The sequence below is a fragment of the Tauraco erythrolophus genome, chromosome 1 (genome assembly GCF_009769465.1).
Source record: "Tauraco erythrolophus isolate bTauEry1 chromosome 1, bTauEry1.pri, whole genome shotgun sequence".
Taxonomy (NCBI): domain Eukaryota; kingdom Metazoa; phylum Chordata; class Aves; order Musophagiformes; family Musophagidae; genus Tauraco; species Tauraco erythrolophus.
Window position 1 is genome coordinate 42188700 of NC_141465.1, and position 21325 is coordinate 42210024.

The 21325-nt window shown below is 35.7% G+C and overlaps 1 protein-coding gene across 2 annotated transcripts in view; it reads left to right on the forward strand.

Annotated features, from left to right (window-relative positions):
• Positions 1-21325, forward strand: part of DMD (dystrophin) — a 1192425-nt gene that overhangs the window by 271011 nt on the left and 900089 nt on the right. The window contains exons 3-6 of one of the 2 annotated variants that reach the window (XM_086608718.1): positions 6976-7068; positions 8048-8125; positions 11079-11171; positions 17276-17448. In XM_086608718.1, the coding sequence (XP_086464844.1) occupies positions 6976-7068; positions 8048-8125; positions 11079-11171; positions 17276-17448 (437 nt within the window). Of the gene's footprint in view, positions 1-6975; positions 7069-8047; positions 8126-11078; positions 11172-17275; positions 17449-21325 lie in introns of those variants that run through there. The other variant, XM_086608727.1, reaches the window with a different exon arrangement.

The following is a 21325-nucleotide window of genomic DNA, read 5'->3' on the forward strand; positions in this document are numbered from 1 at the left end:
CTCATAAGTTTATCCTATCATGCTATTACAAGTAATATCTGTGCTTAATCTAATTTCATTCTTGTGAAAAATATAATACACAGAATCTGGAAAAAATATCTGGTTAGTGATGTGATTCATTTCAAAATCTCATTTTCAAATGGCTTTAAAAATAAAATGTCTAATTACAGTGAATTCAAGTTGAATAAACCTCATAAGGAAATTTTTTATGAAAGTAGGATAGATAATAACTATTTTGGCTTTGACTTTTAAAATGCCATGTGTCTAATTAATAAATAAGGAATTCCCTTTGCTTTCAGAGCGGGGAAAATCAACTTCAGGAATTGCAGTGATCCCAAGGATGGGAAGCATTTCAACATAACTTTAGGGAAATGCTGTTATGTGTGATGAAACTTCCAATATTTTAATTATCATATAGTAAATCTTACAGTAGAATTCAACAAAGGAAAGGTAAATCAGAAGACTCTACAGAGAAAATATTCTCTTACAAGAACTGAACAGAAGTGCCAGGAGGATCTGGTGGCAGTACATGAACATCAGGGTCTGGACAGGAAACCAGCTCCTACTCTGGGACTATGTGTCCTGTCTGACAAACATGAACTGCTTTCAGACGATTGGTAAAACCTGCCCCTAGATCCCTCTTTAAGGGTAGAGTTGGATGTTCTGGGCCTGCTGCAGGCATTGTGATATATACCTTGTTGAAATGCATGGTAACATTGGTTCATTGCCTGTGAGAAGAGCATGGCATCTTTAGAGAAGGGTTTTACACCTTCCTCTCAGTTAGTCAGTAGTAGTAACTTTTAGAATAGTGGCGTTCATCAGTTACTCCTCTGCGTAGTTCCTTGAAAGCTGAAGTTAGACTGCAAAAAAAGGTGTCTACCACAAAGGCTGGGAAACAGATTTAAGCTCTGACAGTAGAGAGTTAAACCGTGTTTGTAGTGTTTGACTTACAACTGGCTGGAGTAGAGTTTCACCTGCAGCAGAATGGATGCCTCTGTGTTCTAACAAGAGAAAAAATGAAGGGAGAAAGGATGGCTTGTGCAGCTCAAGTTATTGCTCAGTGCTTCCCAGGAGTCAGTAGAGCTGTGGAGTGATTAAATTATGTCTGGTGCATCTTTCTTCCCTCATGACTGGGACAATATCTTTGGCTGCTCTAATAGTAATCCAGCATCAATGAAAAAAAAAGTCAGTCACTTTCATGGAACTTCCCTAAAGAACTGAACAAACTGTAAACAAGGATGTTCGGGAGAGAAAATCAACCTTTAATATATTTAGTAGAGCAAGAACAAGTATTAATAATCCTTCTTTTATTAAAACTGACTTAAAAGATCTGTTGAGATTAGTTCCATAGCTTTTCTTTATTGCTTCACAGTAAGGCATCAAATATTTCGACTGCAAGAAAAGATTGGTTCTTGAAAGTCTTACTAAGGGTAACATCTGTAAGCCAACCAAGGTTTTCTTTCTTTCTTACTGATATCTATTCAGTAAAATTTGCAGATTTACAAACTGAACTTGAGAAAATTACTCGGAAAAGTTATGTGAAGACTTAATGGTTTATGTCCTTCTTCCTTTTTGGATCCTATCTTGTCTTTTCTTTTTTTTCAGTAATCTATCAGCAGCCTGATGTCCCTGCCAAACTACAAAGCACTTCTGGCTCTTTGTTCCACAGCCCTTGCATGCTGGGGGCACAGCTAGACCAAACTACAGCTCCCTTCATGGCTCTGCCATCCAGGTTTCCTGCCCCTCCTGAAGGCACATATCTTGTCCCAAGCTAAGGTCTCAGTTATCTACCTGTCCCAGGAATCTGAAGGACTCATGTTACCACTAGTTTTATTGTAAGCTGATTTACGCCCAATATAACCTTAAATCTTCTGTCTAGCGTCATGCCTAACTTTGAATTCATTGTCTTTTCAATGCCTTTTCTCTTTTAATTTATTCGGTGTCTCTCTCCATCTGTTGATAGTTTTGGTTGCTAGATTTCCCAGATGAACTGATAATAATAACCCAATAATACTGTAAGATGCATAAGAAATAGCAACTTGTTTTACTGTAATAATCTTCTTAGAGTCTAGTCTGCCCTCAAATGAAAAGTGTATTCTAAATGCATACCTGTCTGTAAAGGAAAATGAAAAGTCTGAGATCTCTTCCTCAGCCAAGTTTTTATCCTTTGCAGTTATTCTGAAAAAAATGAGAAAAAATATCTATCGTATGATATTTTTATAAAACAGGAAAAAAAATGCTATTAAAGAACGTCATGTATTTTGCTTGAGTTCTTATTATGGACTCATTGCTTGAAATTTTGAGTGTTTATGAACCTCAGGAAATAGAAGTACATTTCTACGCTTTGTGCTTGTGGAGAAAATTTAAGTTATGACTTGTTCGTAATCCACTTCCCCTCCTTTACTTTCCAGTCCCTTCCCAACTCCTTCCTCTTCCTATTTCCTTTCCCTTTGCTTTATTTTCCCTTAGTATAGGATTTACCTATGCTAGTTTATTTGAACACATAATGTCTGTTAACAGTTTTATACTAATCAGAATTTTTTGAGCTTTGACTCATAATTTTTGAGCACTGGGCAATAGGAGAGGCAATGTTCATGAGCAGATGTCTTTGTACCTTCTCTAGACATATTTTTCAATTATTTGTTGGGGTTTTTTTTGTTTGTATCACATTCACAATTCCTGGCTTGCATGTAGCTCTGAACGGAGAGCTTTTCATGGAATACAAGCTTTTCATGTAATACTTCCCACAATATTGACTTCTTCCATAATGTAACACAGGAATGACAATGAAAGTAGACAGTAGTGAGGTGAATAGGATGGAGCTTGATATTTTAAGATTTCTAAATATATTCACACCAAAAAATTTGCAACTACATTTCTCTATCAACACTTATTTTCAGTCTGTTTCCTGATTTTTCTTTCTTTTCTATCTGCTTTCGTCTTTTTAGGTAATGTTCTTTGGCATAAGATTGGTTCAGTTGCTGTCTGAGTTTGGAAAATAATACACTTCAGATATTATTTCAGTCTTATTACTGCTGAGAACATTCTAGAATAGGTACGTGCATGTACTTACGTACATGCAGTTGAATTTGTACATGGGATACTCTAAGTATGCTTCACTCCCTTTTAACACCTGGGGGAAGACTCTACTGCAAGTGCCCATGTTACCCTGTAATTCTAAGACTAAGGCTTGTGTAGTTGACCATGGTAGTGTAGCATTTTTTCTCCATACAAATATATTTTGTGAATTCTAGTCAGAGCTTTCCTCAGTCCTTATTTAAATTGGAGGGTTAGTTTCATCCATGATAAACCAGGAATCTTATCTTCCCTTCCATATCATATACTTTGGTGATTTTCTTTTAAAATAAATCCCTTGGATTTCCTTCAGGTCTCCTTATGTTATTTAAAGATCAGCAGTTGCAGCCAACAGCCATATCAGCTAAACCAAGGAAATTGTCTGTGTTTTGACCTTTATTTAACACAAAAGCAGTAAGTTAAAATAATATGTAAAACTGCTGCATATTTAAATATCTAGAGTCTTTCTAGTAATGAAGATTCTAACAAATGCCTGTCTTAGAGTCTTCTTTTGTTAGGCCTACTTGTAGCAAGTAATTTCTGCTTATTTCTTTTCTAAAAAAAAAAAAAAAAATCAGTTTTACAGTTATTCTCTTTTTCTTTATTCTGCACATTTTTTCTCATTGTCCTGTTCATCCCTGTCTCCAGTCCCCTGAATTCCTCCATTAATTGTTGGTCTCTGTGCAATAAGCAAATTAGGAAGAGAGAGATGGTAATTACTTTGCTGATCTACTCAATTAATGTTATAGATAGCTTATATATTGATTAAGATCATACAATTATCTCTAGTTTCATATTGCTGCCAACTACTGGTTGGGGACTTAGCACCACACTGATGAAAAGTCGTCTTGTGCTTCATGGACGGTATCTGCACTCCTTCCTCTGTCCTGTACTCTCTCTTGTTCCCCCCATCTCTTGCATCATTGTATTTTTTAAGAAGAAAAAAACTAAGTGTGAACCAACAATCCAGCATGTAGCTGCTTTGGGCATTTTTTAAAATTTGATTTTGAATAAGTTTGTAATATAGGAGGAGTAACAAATCATGCATACAAACTGCACAGGAGATTCTTCTGAACGTTTTCATTCCTGTGTAGGTAAAGGGTAGTGGCTATAGGTAACAACCTAAAAAAAAGAAAAGATTTAAACAAGGTTTTTTTCAACAAGAATTTTGAAATAAAGGACTAGGCATTTGTTTTGGCAAGCCATTGACTACCCATGTTTGGTGTTTTATTTGTTTTCAAAGCTTCATACAACTTAACACTTTTCAATGACACAGTGAATTTATGTGGTGCATCTTTGAGTACTTTGTTTCTGAAGACTTACTGCAGTGTCAATCCAGTGAAGACATTCAGTCCATTTGAGAAAGAAGACTTAATTACCCTGTTGCCAGAAAAATAGCAACCTTCATCAGGTTAAGGATTATACGTGTGTCATCAGTGTAGAGTGTCTTAAGGTATTTTTAGTTACTGATTAATGGAAGGTATACTTCCAAGACCCTAAAAAATCAATGGTATCTTTTGTTTTAAGGTTTACTCCTAATACATCTGTAACTAGTATGTCCTGCTTGGGATGTTACAATGCTGTGTCTTTATTTTCTTTCTGGAAGTTTTATCAAAAAAAACCAAACCCGTATTATTTTGTCAAGTAGAATTTTTGGGCGTCCTAGATGGATTTCAACCTAAATTACGAATAGCTTAAATGCTGCAAAAAGGAAGACAGACAGGCACACAGGCAGCTATGAAGGCTAGTTCTATTTTTCCCTTATGATGCGAAGCAATATAATTATATTCTATTATCAAAAGGTCATTGTGCTCATGTTCCTAGAGTGATTCAGTAACGTTATGGGCACAACTCTCACAATGTTACAGAAGGGCCTATGGATCACTTCAACTTTGTAAAGTATGTTAAAATGTCTCTGAAGAAGTGCATAGGTCTTGTGCTTCCCCTCTGCAAAAATGACTTTTGTTCTGCAAGATTAGGAAGCAAAATAAAGCCTCTCTGATTTAGTCATATGTTTTAATTTTAACTTCATGCTGTGTAGAGTAATAGACAACTTTAGCAATACTGTGCATGACTTGACTTGCATAATGGCACATGATTGTTCATGCCATAATTCAAACATTTTACCAAAACTACTTCTGACACTAAAGGCAAGGCATAAAATATAATGGCTGAGTAATATTAGTTAAACAGATAATTCAAGAGGTTGATAGGGATGAGTAAATCATATGTGAATCTATTCAGTACTTGTTTTTGGATATTTTAGATAGTCAAGTGGCAGCACATGTGTTAACTAGAAATTAGCTCTTAGTTGGAATGTGTTGTGCAGGGTGTGAAAGCTGGATAGAAAGCAAGAATTCCCACTGCTGTAGAAATTTTTTGATGTTTTGAATTTGTTTGTTCTGTGAAACAGAAATAAGACCTTACCAAAAAATGAAGGGATCGAAAGGAGCTCTTGCCTCAGAAAAGCAGTCAGAGAGAAAGGAAGAGGGAAAGAGTCATGCCAGAGTAGAAAATAGAACTAAAGTTTGTGCTGTAAACATAAATATTTATTGATAGAGGGAAAAAATGAGTCTAGCATTGGAAACTGTCCTTAATTCTGTCCTGTCTTTAATAAACCTTCCGAGGGAATTGTTACTTTCTGACAAAATTTGCTTTTCATAAAATTCCCAGCTAGCTCTAATGAGTGTTGCAGCAAGTACCAGAACAGTACTGCTGATAGGAAAGCAAATGTTTTCCGTGTAATATAGATTCCCAATTCTACATTGCTCTGTGGTAAAAACGGAAGATGTGTAATGTAGGTCAGCACGGTGTCAATTCAAGCAAATTAAAATACAGATGCTTCCTCTCAAATCAATCAAAGCATCTGTGAAACTTCACAAATTAGAAATAACATGGACATATGAATCTACTTGACACTGCACAAAATAATCACTGTTTTTTATTCTAGCTCTCAGTACCTCTTATACAGACAAAAATATGTCAAAATTTATAGGTGTATGTAAAAGTTGCAAAGTGACTAAACTATACAAAATTTTGTTTTGTTTTGTTAAAATTTAATTCATTAGTCAAAGCATCTGATCAGAAACTTGGCCTGAATTTTAGATAGAGTAAATTGTCTTTCACCATTGTCACATGGGAGAAAATCCAAGTATTTTTTTCTGTCTTTCGCTGATGTTATGTACAAAACGTGAATCGTGTTTTAGCCACTTATGATAATGAGGCCCTGATCCAGTATAATTTCAAGTATATTGTATTAATATGGATATATTTCTTAGATTCTCACTAGAATAAACCTGAAACTTATCTCTGTGTAATTGCAAGCTTGTTTCAACAAACAAACTTGTGCTTACTAGGCATTTAAACTTGATACTTCTTTCTGGGTGTTCAACTTTTTTTTTTTCATTTGGCAAATTATCTTTCCTATTTTTCTCGTGAATTACACCTTAATTGCCAAGTCCAGTTTATGTTCCAGCTTCGTTAGTATTTAGTTCTGGCTTAATTGTTTGAACTAATGATGTATGCACAAGCTATAAATTATTGGATCTGCAGCAGTTTCTCACAAATTATATGAATAGTATAATTTTTAAGAGGGAATAAAGAATGTACATTCCTCATCATAAGAAAAGTACTTGAAATAAGATAGGGACTAATCTCTCTTATACAATAGAACTGTTAAAAGCAGATGCATTTGTGAGAACCCAATTAGTTTGATTGTAAGGTATTTTCCTCCTTTATTTTGCATCACACCTTTCATATTTATTATTTAAATTGATAACACAGTGTATTTACACAGGTAGAATACACCACTTTGCAAGACAGTGGCTTTTACAGCTTTCTGATTTTATTTTAGCAATTTTTTTGGTGTTCAAACTAACTAAAGCTATTGTTTCATTTCAGTTTGGAAGACGTTACATTGAAGATCTTTTTAATGATTTTCGAGATGGACGAAGACTTCTGGAGCTCCTGGAATGCCTTACAGGCAAAAAAATCGTATGTGTAAATTTACATGTTTACCGTATATTGAAATCTTGATTTTGTGATAGTTATAGTAGGTGTCGTTCATTAATTTCCACCATTGGTGAGGGCCTGTGGAAACAGTATTTTTTAAGGATCTGAATATTTTTGACTTTCATTTGAAGTTTAGGAAACATTGCAACTGAAAGCTAGGCATATATTTGAAATGAAAATGTCCTACTTTGTTGTAGGCACTTATTAAGGAAGTGTGGCAAAGAGAAACAAGGCTGAAGCAGGGTTCATTTAGATATTTAGATTTTTGCTGGAATTCAGAATTTATCGATCACCAGATGTTTGTGTCAAATACAATGAATAGAATGTAATGTGTAGAATTAGAATATTCTGCAAAGAAATTTCTTGCAGTCCATGTGTTGGAGTTCTACATAGCTGAAAAGAGAGAACAGCTTGCTCCTATTAACCTAGAAATTCTAAAGCAACATGTCACACGTATTTTTTAATATGCTCTCTTGTGTTACTGCTTGGACTTTGTGAGCTTTGGATCTTTCTTTGTAACTTTTCATAAAAGAGTAATGAAGCAGGCTGGCAGTTTGAGAATCAAAATCCAGAGAGAATATATTTGTAAATAAATATTCAACAAACTGATGCTATTTGTTTGATTGTCATAGTAATGTTCCTAAATTATACCATGGAGAAGAAGACTGATCATAATAAACACAATTTGGAATTATCTGATTTTATATACATTTCAATGATTCATTCACTGAAAAGTGTCAAGATACCAAATTACCTTCCAGCTGTGGATCTAGTTTGTTTCACAATTGCCTTTATTTCATATTGGGGAGCTGCATATGCACAATGTGTGATAACATTCTCACTGTTGTTGTCATAAAGTTATGAAATACAAAATTATGAGTATATTGGAAGATTTGGGTTACATATAGTTCATTCTAGTTTCTGATTTTGGACAGTCAAAATTTTTGTATTTTCTTTGTAGGCAAAAGAAAAGGGCTCCACAAGAGTTCACGCTCTGAACAATGTCAACAAAGCACTGCAGGTTTTGCAGAGAAATAATGTAAGTAATCAACCAGACAGGGTCAGAACATCCTATAGATAGCACACTTAATGCTTTGTAAGTGTTGGATCAAACTCTGGCCTATAGTATACAATTACTGGAGTCAAGGTAGTTTTCTTAATGTGGTTTGGATGCTTTGTCGTTCAGCACCAGGACAGAATGTATTTCAAAGAGTTTAAAATCTGCTGCCAGCAAATGTTTGAATAATATATCTATGAAGGATGGTATCTGAAGACTGATCAACATGCACAATTTTATAGTAACAAATGGTGTTTGAAATACATTTTAAAAGGTTAACTACAAGAAGTTATCTGTACCTGATCAGAAGGTGCTACCTATTAAAATACATACTCACAAGCTCTGCTGATTATAAAGTCTGAAAGACTGAGGCTTTTCCTACAAGGAATCTTTCTGGTAAATTTTCATAGATGTCTCTTCCTTATGATTCATAACATTAAGGAAATGAATCATATCAAAACCACTCTCATTCTACTTTGCCAAGACTGGCTTTTAAAGCCAGTGTTCTGTGCATTTTTGAGTAAGTATTCTCATATTATCTTCCTTATGCAAACATTCTAATGCACCCATAACTTCAGCAGGCATTTTCAGTGGCCAACTAATTCTATATCTCCTCCTCAAGAATACATTCAAATAAACTGCAACATTTGTTTAAACTTAACGGTAAGATGTGATGGAACAGTGATAATGTATTCTATGCTGCATATTGTATTGGATTTCTTGATAGCTGCACTAGGTCACTAAGCATGCTTGAGTTCAGCTGCTGGATAAAGTTATTGATTTTATAAATCTAAAGTAATGCTTATCCATCTGAAGATTTATGCATAAATGAAAGTGACCTTATCAGACTGGCATAAAGACCTCCAGCTTTATTTCTACTTTTTTTAAACGGAATTTTGTGTAAATAAGTAGAAGGGAAAGCTTCTAATTCTTAAAAATCTTCAATATTTGACCTTGCTGAAAAAAATCTGCAATATGTTATTTCACAGTATACAAGAAAGTTTTTGTTGCACACCTGGAATGTGGTTGCAAATTTTCATAGTAAATGTTTTTAAAAGTGTTTATTCACTAAATATCAGCTACATCCATTTATATGCTGTTCATTCAGTTTCCAGAACATAACAATAGTCCTTTTCAAATATAGAAAGAAAGCAGAGAGTATTCCAACTGGAGAATGTAGAAGAAAAAATACTCTTTTAGAAAGTGAAGCAGTCATCCAGTGGCCATCATATGCCTGTAATGAAAACCTTATAAGCTCATCCCTATATCAAAAAAAATATAGAGTGTATATATACTTTATCAAATTAGTATAAAGCCAAAAAATCTGACTCTGAAATAGTTTCCTCAACCTTCAAAATCATTTCAAGAGTGATTTCTATGGCACTTCAGGAGTGCAAAATCAATGGTTTTAATGTTATTTAAAGCCTGTAACTAATCTATGTTTTTTCTGCTGGTATGTGCCATCATTGCTCTGAGGTTCTGCAGTCATCTGGGTGGTAACATGTTGAAATATACTGCTGCTTCTAGTCAATCCACTTTACAGATTTATTTTTTCCTATGGAAAGGTGTTAGTGTTGGGGCAAGGAGTTGCCCCAGTATAGCCTCAGGTAACGGTGAGTCAAACTGGGAAATGTTTCTCTGTTTCAGTAAAATAGATGTAGGCTCTGTGTATTCAGTCTTCCATTTCCAAAAACATCCAAAAACAGATGGAGGATTTAGAACACGTAGCTTATACCCTAATAAGCTTTGAAGTGGGTCACTTGCTATGTGGACCCCATTTGAAATTTAGGATATGAAGTTCCACCTGGGAAATGTTCCAGGACACTGTTGGTTAGCATGAATGCCAGTCTCATGTGCTTTTAGCATAAAAATGATGAATTCTTAAAGAAAAGTGTTCTTGGAGAGTTTAGAGTGCTTGACTACTTTGTATGTGATTACTAAAAATGACCTCTACATAGATGTATTGAAATAAAATAAGAGGCTTGTTTTGAGTGTACAAAATCTTTAGTCATTCTACAGATGTAACTTCAAATAGCTTCAGAAGTTCAGTAGAGATATGCAGACTGTAATTTGTGAAGGAATGGGGTACTTTACCATGTAAGTATCATTTCTGACCATGAAAATCTAAATCTATGCAACAGTGAGAATGCAAATTCGAGAGTCATAGTTTCCATCTAAACGTGCAGGTTTTAGCTTGTATTGTCTTGCATTCACATCCTGAATTTGGCTTTCTTATTTAAATAGCATACAAAGTAGGGGAGGGTGAAGGATCATTTCGCATGTGAAGGAAAGAATATTCCAAGGTGATAAATGCTGATGCATTATGAACATTGCAAATGCATAATATAATTATGAAAAACAACATTACTGGACAAACTAATGTGGAAAAGGCTTGCTTAGATCACAATCATTGGTTTCTCTCTAGAACACATTCTGCCTTGCCTTACACAGTGTAGAGAATTTCTATTTTAATCTAAATATGTAGAATAATGTGATTTTGTAGGTTCTTACAGTGTCTAGACGTTTGTGTAGCTTTCAGCAGAGTATGTTATGTAAGGTAGTATGGGGCATAATACAGGAGTTTTTCTGAGTCACCCACCAGTTTTGTGATTTATAATTGTAGAGGCTTAATATAAAAGATTTTTGAGTTATTATTAACTATTACTTTTAGTTGTATGTTCTCACAGCATGCCATAACTGCAATAATTGGAACTCTAGATCACTGCTTACTTTTTGCCAGTACATTAATTGTACCATTTATAAAACAGAAGTTGGATGTTTACTAAGAAACAGAAACTAAATGAGAGATTTACCCTAGCCCATCCGTCCCTCTCCTTCACCACAAAGAAAGCTTAATGTTAAATGTATAAAAATAACACCATCATCTTATGCTTGCTATTAATCTTCTACAAATACTTTTTTGTTTCTTTAATAGGTTGATTTGGTAAATATTGGGAGCTCAGACATTGTGGATGGAAATCATAAACTGACCCTTGGCTTGATCTGGAATATAATCCTCCACTGGCAGGTGAGTGGCACTGCTGCTTACTTTCCATGAAGTATGTTTTTTCCACAGATCTTTTTTCCATTATTATCCAGCCATAACCTACAAAATAAACATAGGCACTGCAAAAAATGTCCTAAATCAGCAGGTTTTATGGCAGACCATTTACATATTATCTCATATAATCTAAGCTATTAAGAAATTTAGGAAGATAAAATAGGTTTTGGAGCATTAGCAGCAGCTCTTTTGACTCTAATTTCACAGTCAGATGTTGCAAGAGAATATATAATACAGTTATTGTAAGAAAGCTGGATAGAAAAAGCCAATGTGGATATATAGCTTTCATAGTCACTTTTCTTTTTAGAATCTTAGAGTGACTTTTATATTTTAATGAAATAATTGCATTTGTTGTTATTTGTTGCTGACCCATCCTGCCAATAATTATTTTTAGAACACTAAAAAGGTGCTACTCTGACAATTTATTGAAGCAAATGTGGCTCATTCAGCTTCCTTTCTCTTTAAAGAGAAAGAGTGCAATATGGTCTAGATATTGTAAAAAATGACATGGTAGATGAAGACGCTTAAGTAAAAAAATTCTGACACAGCAGTAAAATAAAAATTCAAAAAGTCTGTCCATTTGTGTTGGCTGTGTTCCCCAAGCAATAATCTGCAAGTTCTGTGTAGCATTAGGAGCAAAGATGATGGGAAACAAGCCTACAAGACTTAATATTAAAAACCAAATACTCCTATCAAAAATCATATGTACATAATTCATTGAAGTAGGAAACATTTTTCTTCTAGTTTTACAGGACGTGTTTTTGTGAAACCAACAGAGAAAAGTTGCAAATAGTCAAATAACTTCTTCCTCTGTCTCCCATTCCAATATTCCTAGTTTAATTGCATAACGTTGTTCTAAATTACTTATTAAGAGCAGATGGAATGTGAAACCTAGCTGTGCAATTTTGAACAATAATCCTTGAATCACTGTATTTTAATTTACTTGAATTATCCGCTGTCTATACATGTTCAAACTCATATTACGATTCGTTCATATTTAATCCTGAAGCAAGTGTTAAAGATGTGCTTTAGTATTAACTATGTACTTAACTAATTTTTCTTTTAGTTTTTCCCACCAGTCCTTTTACGGCATACTTGCACGCATACAGAAGACACGTGTTCTCTGGTATAGTCTGGTGAGGTTTTGGACGGCAGGCATGTGCTCTTAGAGCACCACTTGCTTGCAGTATGTGGGTGATTCACTTCAGGCTTCATCTTGCACCTAGTGATCCTAGTGATAACTGTGGCAGCAGCTGTGATGGTACCCATGGCGTCACCTGAACTACTCATGTATGAAAAATCCGAGGACCATGTTTACAAAGCAGTGGTTAAATAAAGATGTGACACTTTCTTGATGTAGTCATAATGATTCAGCCCATGTTTAGTCTATACAGACTACTGTATTTATTTGTAGTCTGTGGAAGGCTTAAAACAAATAACTATTTGACAGGGTAGTTGTTTTAGTACATGTAATCCTGCTTTTGCAAATACTTTCAGCTTCTGATTCCTGAACTCACAGTCCTGAGAAGAGTTGCCTAGATGAAGTTTATCTGCCTGTCTGTAAAAAAATAAAAAAAGATATGGGTTGTGTGGACAGTTATTTTGTTGCAGATGAGCAGGCAAGAAGCTTTTTCCAGTTTGACATCCTGCAGCCAGGACCACATTAGGACAAAACTGTACTTATAGATGACAATAAGACCATCTTTTACCAAAAAGTGTCCGTCTCTGTGTAAAACGTAAATTATTTTTTTTTTAAAAAGAAGAGATGGTCAAAGAAGGGTGCATGAAAAGAATAATAAGGTACTACCAGTCCGAGAGGGTATCAGCAGTCCCATTGAGGAGAGGCAGTGGTAGAGGCATTGCAGCAGACAAGATTTGACTCATTCTTGCCACTGTCGTTTCTGTTCAGTAGAAATCTCATGGCTTTCCGTATCCCCTGTGGTGATTGTGTTCTTTCTTATCTAACCTGTTTTTCAGATCATTATTAAAAGTTTCGCTGAAATTGAAGTATTGTTCTGAGTTGAGCACCTGCTGCTAAAGCTCTTTATGGTCCTGAATCTATAAGAGTTTCTATTTCCTTGAAGCTGCTGCCCTCTTTCTCACAGTTCTGTGATCCCAGCCTCACTGCTGCATTAACATTTAAGCAAAACCATAATAAAACAATTAATTTCTAAACTGTTACATTTTACAAAGACTCTTAAGAGTGGAAAAACATTCCGTGTTGTAGTGTGTAAGTTGGTTTGTTTGTTTGTTTTTTAAAAGCAAGCCTATTTTAATGTAGAGCTTGAAAAATGCCCCTGAGAATCACAGCAAAAATCCTAACTTTCTTCAGAAAAAAAGCAAAATAATAAGCATATACATAGGGCAAATATTTCAGAGTAAAGTGCATTTCAACGATCAGTTAGCCTCATCTGGAGACCTATTAGAAGCATCAGGCCTGTTGTGCACTTGCTGCAGAGCCGGTATTTTAATTGGAATTACCTTTTTATTTTATTTTGAATTCTAATGGTGGAAATTAAATACTAATGGTTTTGTTAATCCACCTTGAATCAATGAGCAAAGAACATCCTTTACTTTGATAGGTGTCTTGAACATCTATGAAAGTGTCCTTAAAAGAGTTCTTTAAAATGTGCTTTGAAAGAATTTAGCAGTTTCTAGCTATAAAAAAGTAATCTATGCAGTCAGAATACCTCAAATATAGCAAGTGAAAAAGCACTAAGACATTCTATCAGGGAGCTGTAAGGTCCCTACTTGAGAAAAATGAAAACACTTTGCTTTGAGAATAACTTGTTTAGATTCCTTCCTTCTTCCCTCCCTCTCTCCTAGGGGTTGGCATCCTGAAGCCAAGTGCCATTCTTATAAAATGTGATGTGCCTAAGTGTTGGCTTTAGGTGAAATAAATGTAGTGCAAGCGTGAGATCGTGCTGTGTTCCTGGTCACAAGCACACAGCTCCCTACGCACAGGCTCCAGGACATGGTCTTCCAGTGGGGAGATGAGCGGTCCGCTGATGCCATGGACGTGCTGCTTTTGGCTGCCTCTCAGTGTGGTGACAACAATAGTAGTGCTCCCGTTCTGCTCACAGCTTTCCATTTGGCAGTTCAATGTTTCACAAGTTGTCTATGGTGGCACCTGTGTTGCCCTTTCCCCCCTTCTATTCAAAACTGAATCTGTTTTTTTTATTGCTGTAGTGTAGGTTCATCTTCCAGGAAGAGCAAGTATTTCTGTTCTCTGAAAGTTGGAGTTTCCTGTGCCTTAAAGCTTTGTTTCCTGCCACGATATACTGCACTGGAAAGCAGAAGTGAAACAGAAATTGGTGTCAGAGGTCAACTCATTTGACACAAGAGGCAGCGCCTACTAGACACTTTAAAAAATGGCTGTGTTTTCTGAGCCTGGATGCTGAGGGAGCTTACCAAAAGCTCTTCAAGCTAACATGAACACATCTCTATGTACTACTCTTTCTGAAGAGTACATCTTAACTGAGAAGCCTACAAAAACTTCCTTATAACCTCAATGTGAGCCAACACTTTTCCGCTTAGACGCTGATCTTGCTTCAGGGCTCAGACGTCCTGTGGGCAGCAAGGTGGCATGGCGTGGCATGGTGCTGCCGAGCTGCTGGGGGGGATAGGAGGGATGGCAGCACCCCTCAAGGCCCTTGGGAGGACAACGTGGCCCCAGTTGTAGAAGTGAAGTTTTCCACCACTTCTCACTGAATAGGAAATGACCTCAGCCTTCAGGATGAGATCTGACCCTTTTACTTTGTTATTTTAAATGCCTGCCATTTCCTTAGAGACAACAAAAAAATCATAAATTTAACAGTCTTCACTACTGCAGGGAAATGCAGGAAAATGAGAGTAAATCTTTATCCATTGTCAGCCTATTAAACTCAAAAAGATGAGTTTGAAGCTATTTTGTGTTGGTTTATCAAAACTAGAAATAAATGCTAAGTTTTTGGCTTGATCTCTTTAAATCAAAAGGAAAATGATCATCTGGATTTTTCTGAATAATTCTCTTCCTGATGGCCCATTGTTTTATTATTTTTTCCCAATTTCCTCTGTCCATACTGATTGATCCTTTCTGTTTTGTTAATTCCCACTCTAACATTGTATGTTATATTTCTAAATCTTGTGTTTCTGCATTTGATCAGCTATCCTTTTATAAAAATCTGTTGTGTTTTTCAAATGTTACAGTTTGCTTATAATATTCACATAAATCTGCATTTGCAAATGCAAGCACATGATAAAAATCCAAAATAAACAATGAAACCCTGACCTAAACAATTGTCCATTACCATAATTTCAATATTTCCTAGTCTTTCATATTGTTTAATTTTGCTGTAATACATGCTAATCTTGAAACTTTTCTTCTTTTTAAAACCTGCATTCACAAAAACCAAACTTTTGTATTTTGATGTTAGTGAAGGGTTTTTGCCTGGAAATTCAGGAGGCAAATCTCTTAGCTTCTTTCTGAATTACATAAATTACTTTGGCAGCTCTCAGTAATGAAGACACTGAAAATATTAATGAGAAACTCGAAATACGCGTTCAGACATATGAAGCAAACTAAAGACTGTATTTCCTAATTTTCTTAAAGTCTTTGTCTCCTGGTATAGAAATGGGGGCAGCTATAAAATTCTGCTATTCTTATCTGACAGAATTTTATTTTCATTCTCATTGATGCAAATTACAATCTTAGACTAAAGTTAGGAATGTGTCTCATGAAATTTAGAGAGGATCAGTTTCTTCTTCCATCTCAGAAACTAATAACTTATAAAGTTAACTTTATACCTGTGTCTTAAAAAGAAAATTGAAGGCACTTATACCTTTTGGGTAGTATGCATCTGAGGTCTAAAAGCAAGACATTCTTTTAGTAATTCATACCTTCATTTATTCAAATGATTGAATTAAATAGCGTGAAACTAGCAAGCAACTTGCCAAACTGAACAATAAAATGGTATCCGATTTTTTTCTATAGTATCATAGTAATTAATTTTGTAGTTGTTGATTACTCTTTGAGATTACAGCTTCTGCATGTTATCTTACAGTTTTTATAATTTCAAAGTCGTCCATCCTTTATCATAAAGAGGCTTCTGCACTAAATGTTGTTCTTCAACTAATACAGGCTGCAGAGCAATTCAAGTGGAGAATTATAATAAAATTATATACTCTGTAAGTGAATATGCAACAATAAGAAATTTTAGAGTTAAATTATATCTTAGGAAGTATTTGAAAAGAGCTGCTAATCTTTATGAGATACACGGAGAAAGCAATGATTTTAAAGGGATTACTTTACAGGAAAATAAATTATAGACTTATTAATAGTTTTGGATGCTCTTTCACTAGTAAAGAAGTTACTAAGAAAAATATAATCGACTCCAGGCTAATATTTTTAGAGGCCCTCAGAATTAATGACTTTTTGTAAAATAATAACTGTAGGTCAGAGAGTTTTCACTAATGAAAGAGGAATATTAACTATTAATTTAAAAATTAAAAATGAAATATATACAGTACTCCTTTAATGCGTGCAATGAAATTCACTTTTCATTCAAGTGCATGTATGCAAATATAGTTTGCACATTTAAGTCAAAAACATTATCTACTGTGCACTAAGCACATTTATTTGCCCTCAGTACTTATTTCAGCTCTGTCAATGAGAGAATGCTTTTCATCATTTTGTCAACTTTTGCTATAAGATATCATATTGACCAAGGGTATATTTTCAGAGCAAAGAAAATCACAAGAAGAAATACGGAGTTTGAACGAACTCTGTTCCCGTAAGTGGTGCAAATAAATGTGCCATCTCTGTTCATGCATGGTCTGCTTCACGTGTCACAGGGATGAATGTACTGAATGCATCAGCAACGGTGACCAACAAGTCAGTATCAGTTGTCTTTAAGCTTTCAGAATCGACTGCTATCATTGTACTGTGACACCAAGTATGGTCTGTAATTACTTAGGAGATTTTTCTTTAAGGCTTCAATCTAGGCAACTGAAGTTTTATCGGTCAAAAAAAAATAAAGTCTGCTTTTAATGACTAAGTTCAATCATTGGTGAAATTCTATCTCTTATTACAGGTCAAAGATGTAATGAAAAACATCATGGCTGGACTGCAGCAGACAAACAGTGAAAAGATTCTGCTGAGCTGGGTCCGCCAATCGACTCGTAATTACCCACAGGTCAATGTTATCAATTTCACCAGTAGCTGGTCTGATGGATTGGCTTTCAATGCACTTCTTCACAGTCACAGGTAGGAAAACTAACTTTTCGTTATTTCAATGAGCTTGTAACAGACAGCTGTAACAGGGCTTGAGGATGGTGTATGAATTATGTGGGGTTTTCAGCTGCTTCCTGTGTGGGTTTTCAGCATTCTTTTAAATGGCCGCCTGTTGGCTTTGACCTGGGTGCTGTGTTTGGCGTCAGATGGAATCCTCTTGTGGAGGGAGAGGGTCTGAGATGTTCACAGCGCAACTGCACGCGCTCAGTTCAGATCCTTTTCTGTAATTTCAGTGTATATACCAGGTAGACAGGTAGAGTATAGGCTTGGAAACTTTTGAGAAGAGCAAGGAATAGATCCAAAACGAAGCCTTTGAGGTTGTCCTAGAGGGAGGAGATTTTCCTGTGGGGACTTAAGAGGGGAAGTGTTTGTTGAAAGCCTTTGACAGTTGCTGGATTGAAAGTGTGGATTTGCCTCAAAAGGACACAGCTGGAGAAGGTAGCCTTTGTTTTCAAAATCTTTCATGTTTTTCCCCCAACTGATCTGAGTTTTCACCCCCTCTCAAAAGTTGTCTTGCTCTAGTCTGTGCTGTATAAAACTCTGCCTTTAGAGATTCAGTGGTTCTCTGGTGGTTCTGTGTACTTGGCTTAAGGAAGACATGCAAGCCAATCTGTCTTAAAGGTCTAGTTCTTAATCCACTAGTGGATTTGAAACAGTACTTATTTTTCCAATGAGGTAAGCCTCCTGATCTCTTTTCTCCTACTTCTATACCTCTCTGCTAAAGGAGACTGTCTTGCAAGGTGGCTGACTGCTCCAAATTATCAGAGCGTGTTGAGTTTTTGAACAGCTAAATGGGTAGGTTCTCTTTAGTAAGAGACAAGAGGAATTTACAAGATATTAGTATAAATCAAGCCATTTTCTTCTTTTTTTTTTTAGTTACATTAAAGGCTTAAAATAAAATAAGGCAAAATACTTCTAAAAGCATAGTCTGAGACAATATATGCTTTCTAACTTATGCGGTGAAGATCTGCAGATATTTCTTTCCAATATTTTCATTGGCTCATGTAAATGTTCCTGAATCAAACTGTCTGATTAAGTCTACTGCTCTCGCAGTCCGAAGACTAACGAAGACGGCTGTTTACGGTGGCTGTGGCTCACACCACCATCCCAGGCACAATAGGCATCTCTTGCTGTGAGTCCGTTTTTCACCCTGCAGGTATCTGGGATCCTTGAGTAGATCTGACTGAACTAAGGTCCAGGAACTTTGAATTATGAGTGTTCTTTGCTTATAGTGTTAGGAATGAGGTGTTAAATCTTAAGGAATAGTTTATTATACTCTAAAAGGTCCGAGTGTATGTCTTTCACCTGCTTTCACTATTTATAATACTAAAAACTGGTTTTCCCACTATCCTGCTGTTACTTTGCCACTGATGTACTCACATCTTGGTGTCGGTGCAAGTGTTTATACAGGTACTAGGAGAACTGCGTTTGAGGAGCTAAATAAAAAAAGAACTTAAAATATTTAGTGATTGTGTCAGTAGCTTTAGATAACGACTTTATTGATTGGTCGTTCATTAAAATGTGGTTTGGTGGGTTTTTTTTAAACTTACTTTTTATGTTGTTACTGCTGATGATCATTTCTTATTGTAATTTGCTCTGCCTCTCATTTCATAAGTGGTTTCATTCTGATGGACCTGAATATAAGAATGCAATTATCCTGTACAAATCAATGATTCTCTTTATTTCTAAAGATCTAATGCCATACTTGTAGATGATTTATTTTTTTTTAGTGAAAAGCTTTGTGTGGGATACTCTTCTGTCTGCATCACTTACCTTCGTGAAAGCTCTGTTACAGTGTGGGAGCATACACATAATTTCTGTGTGCATGAATACCTTTTTGTGTTTCTAAATCATTGTCTATACACAGCCTTATTAAGTGGGAAAATGCTGGTTTTTAACTCAAACACCAGATTGCTTAAGTCACACAGGAACTCTGTGATACAAAAAGGACAGTGTGATTCCTGCTACTTTTGGTGGTACAGTGCTGCCTCTGTTGCATTGGATACAGCTGGGGAAGAAAAAATAGATACACCTCAAAGGGAAAATGCTTTATTTCAAAAATGCCAAAAAATAGTTGTGCTGAAATTATTTCGGATAACTAATTGGTCCTGTAGACTCAAAGGCTAAACCCAATAGCACTCTATGGCATTGTAACTGCTTTGATTTCATTTTCAGCAAATCAGTGCAGCAGAAGGCCAAAGTGGTGTCACGTCTTTTCACCTAGATGCAATATCAGCCTCCTTGTTTCGTGATTAGGGTATCTGGTACTCAGATATTTAGCTTATGTCCTCTACAGGGCCATGTAATATCATCTGGTGTCTGAAATCAGTAATCAGAAATTCCTTTTTATCTCTGTAAGAAGAGCTTCGGAAGTCTGAGCAGAGGCTCTTATTCAGGAGCAGTCCCTGGCTGGAGAAGGCAGTTGCCTGCCTAAGCCACACTGGGGTTGTCTAGACAAATATCTAAGTATCTGTAAGTCATACTTTATGCACTGCTGTGTTCAGTCCAGTGCAAAGGTCACCAGTTTTGAACATTTATTTCCTGTACACTACAATTTATGCACTTTATTCAGGTTTTCTAAAACAGGACTGCAAAACTTAAGCTAGCTCTTAATCTTCTTATGTCTACTGGCATAAATCTTACATAACTTTCTGCACAATGAACATATCTTCAATAGAAGTGAAAAAGCATTACTCCATGGAAGTCTTGTATTTTTCCCAGTAGTTAGTGCACTCATCTGGGAAGCCACGAGTGTGCATTCAGATTCCCCGAGGCAAGTCTCCAAGACTCCAAAATACATCAGTTGTCTTCTTCTGGACTTAGTCACGAAGTTAATCTGCAAAAGCCTGAGGAAGGCTTAATGTTCCCTGAAGCCCTGAGTCAGTCTTTTCTTAGGATGAACCTCTGTGCTTAGTGTCTTCTACATTGATTTTTGATGATTTTGCACTTCATGCTCAGTGTGCGGGAGCACTGAATTGCCCTTCAAGATTCAAGATTAAATCAATAAAATAGGTACACTAAGACACTCTGCGTGTTCAGGAGCACCTAGTTCTATCCTATAAGAATAAAAAGCCTTCTATAGAAATATTGATGCCTAGTTTAGTCGCTCTAAAACGCAGGCAACTACTTGTTAGGTGTCAAAGTGTCTTGGCTTCGTGCCTAAAGTAGACAGTTTGAATATACACTTAAAAAAAGTTGATCAACACTGGTTTACATGAGATCTCGGAGAAACAAGGTGTCACACACATCCTATGCTTTATCAATATTTAGTGGTTTACTTATATAGAATGACAAGCCCTCTGAAGACAAACGCTTTTGATTTTAGCTCCTGTTTGCCCTCTTTGATTTTCTTTTCTACTTCTCTACTTCTACCTCTTTGATACTTCGCCTGTTCTACTTCCTCCTCTTCTATTTCTTTGTTCTCCATAAAGTTTGATCCAGATTTTTTTTTCTTTTTCCTGTCTTCCTCTGAGTTTATTGCTCTGTATTTCATTAATTAACTTTTTCCATTGTCTTTTTTCCTCCTTCACTGTTGTCCCTTTCTACAGTACCTTTCAATACATCTCTTTCTCCCACCAATTTTTATATTGAAATGGAGTCTTGAAGGAAAACAAGGATTTGTTGCTCTTCAGAACAGCTGCAATTCTTTATGGTTACTTAGCAAATAACCTAGTATGTATATAAAATACACTGGTGAAAAATTTAATTCTTAAAGGTTTAAAACATATGTTTATCATTTTTGAAACTTAAGACTTTCATGATTTAATTGTGAAAAATATTATTTACTGCAAATAGTAGCTTCTTTTATTAACACTGAAGTCTGAGTTTAGCCCTTCCTTCAGGAATATTT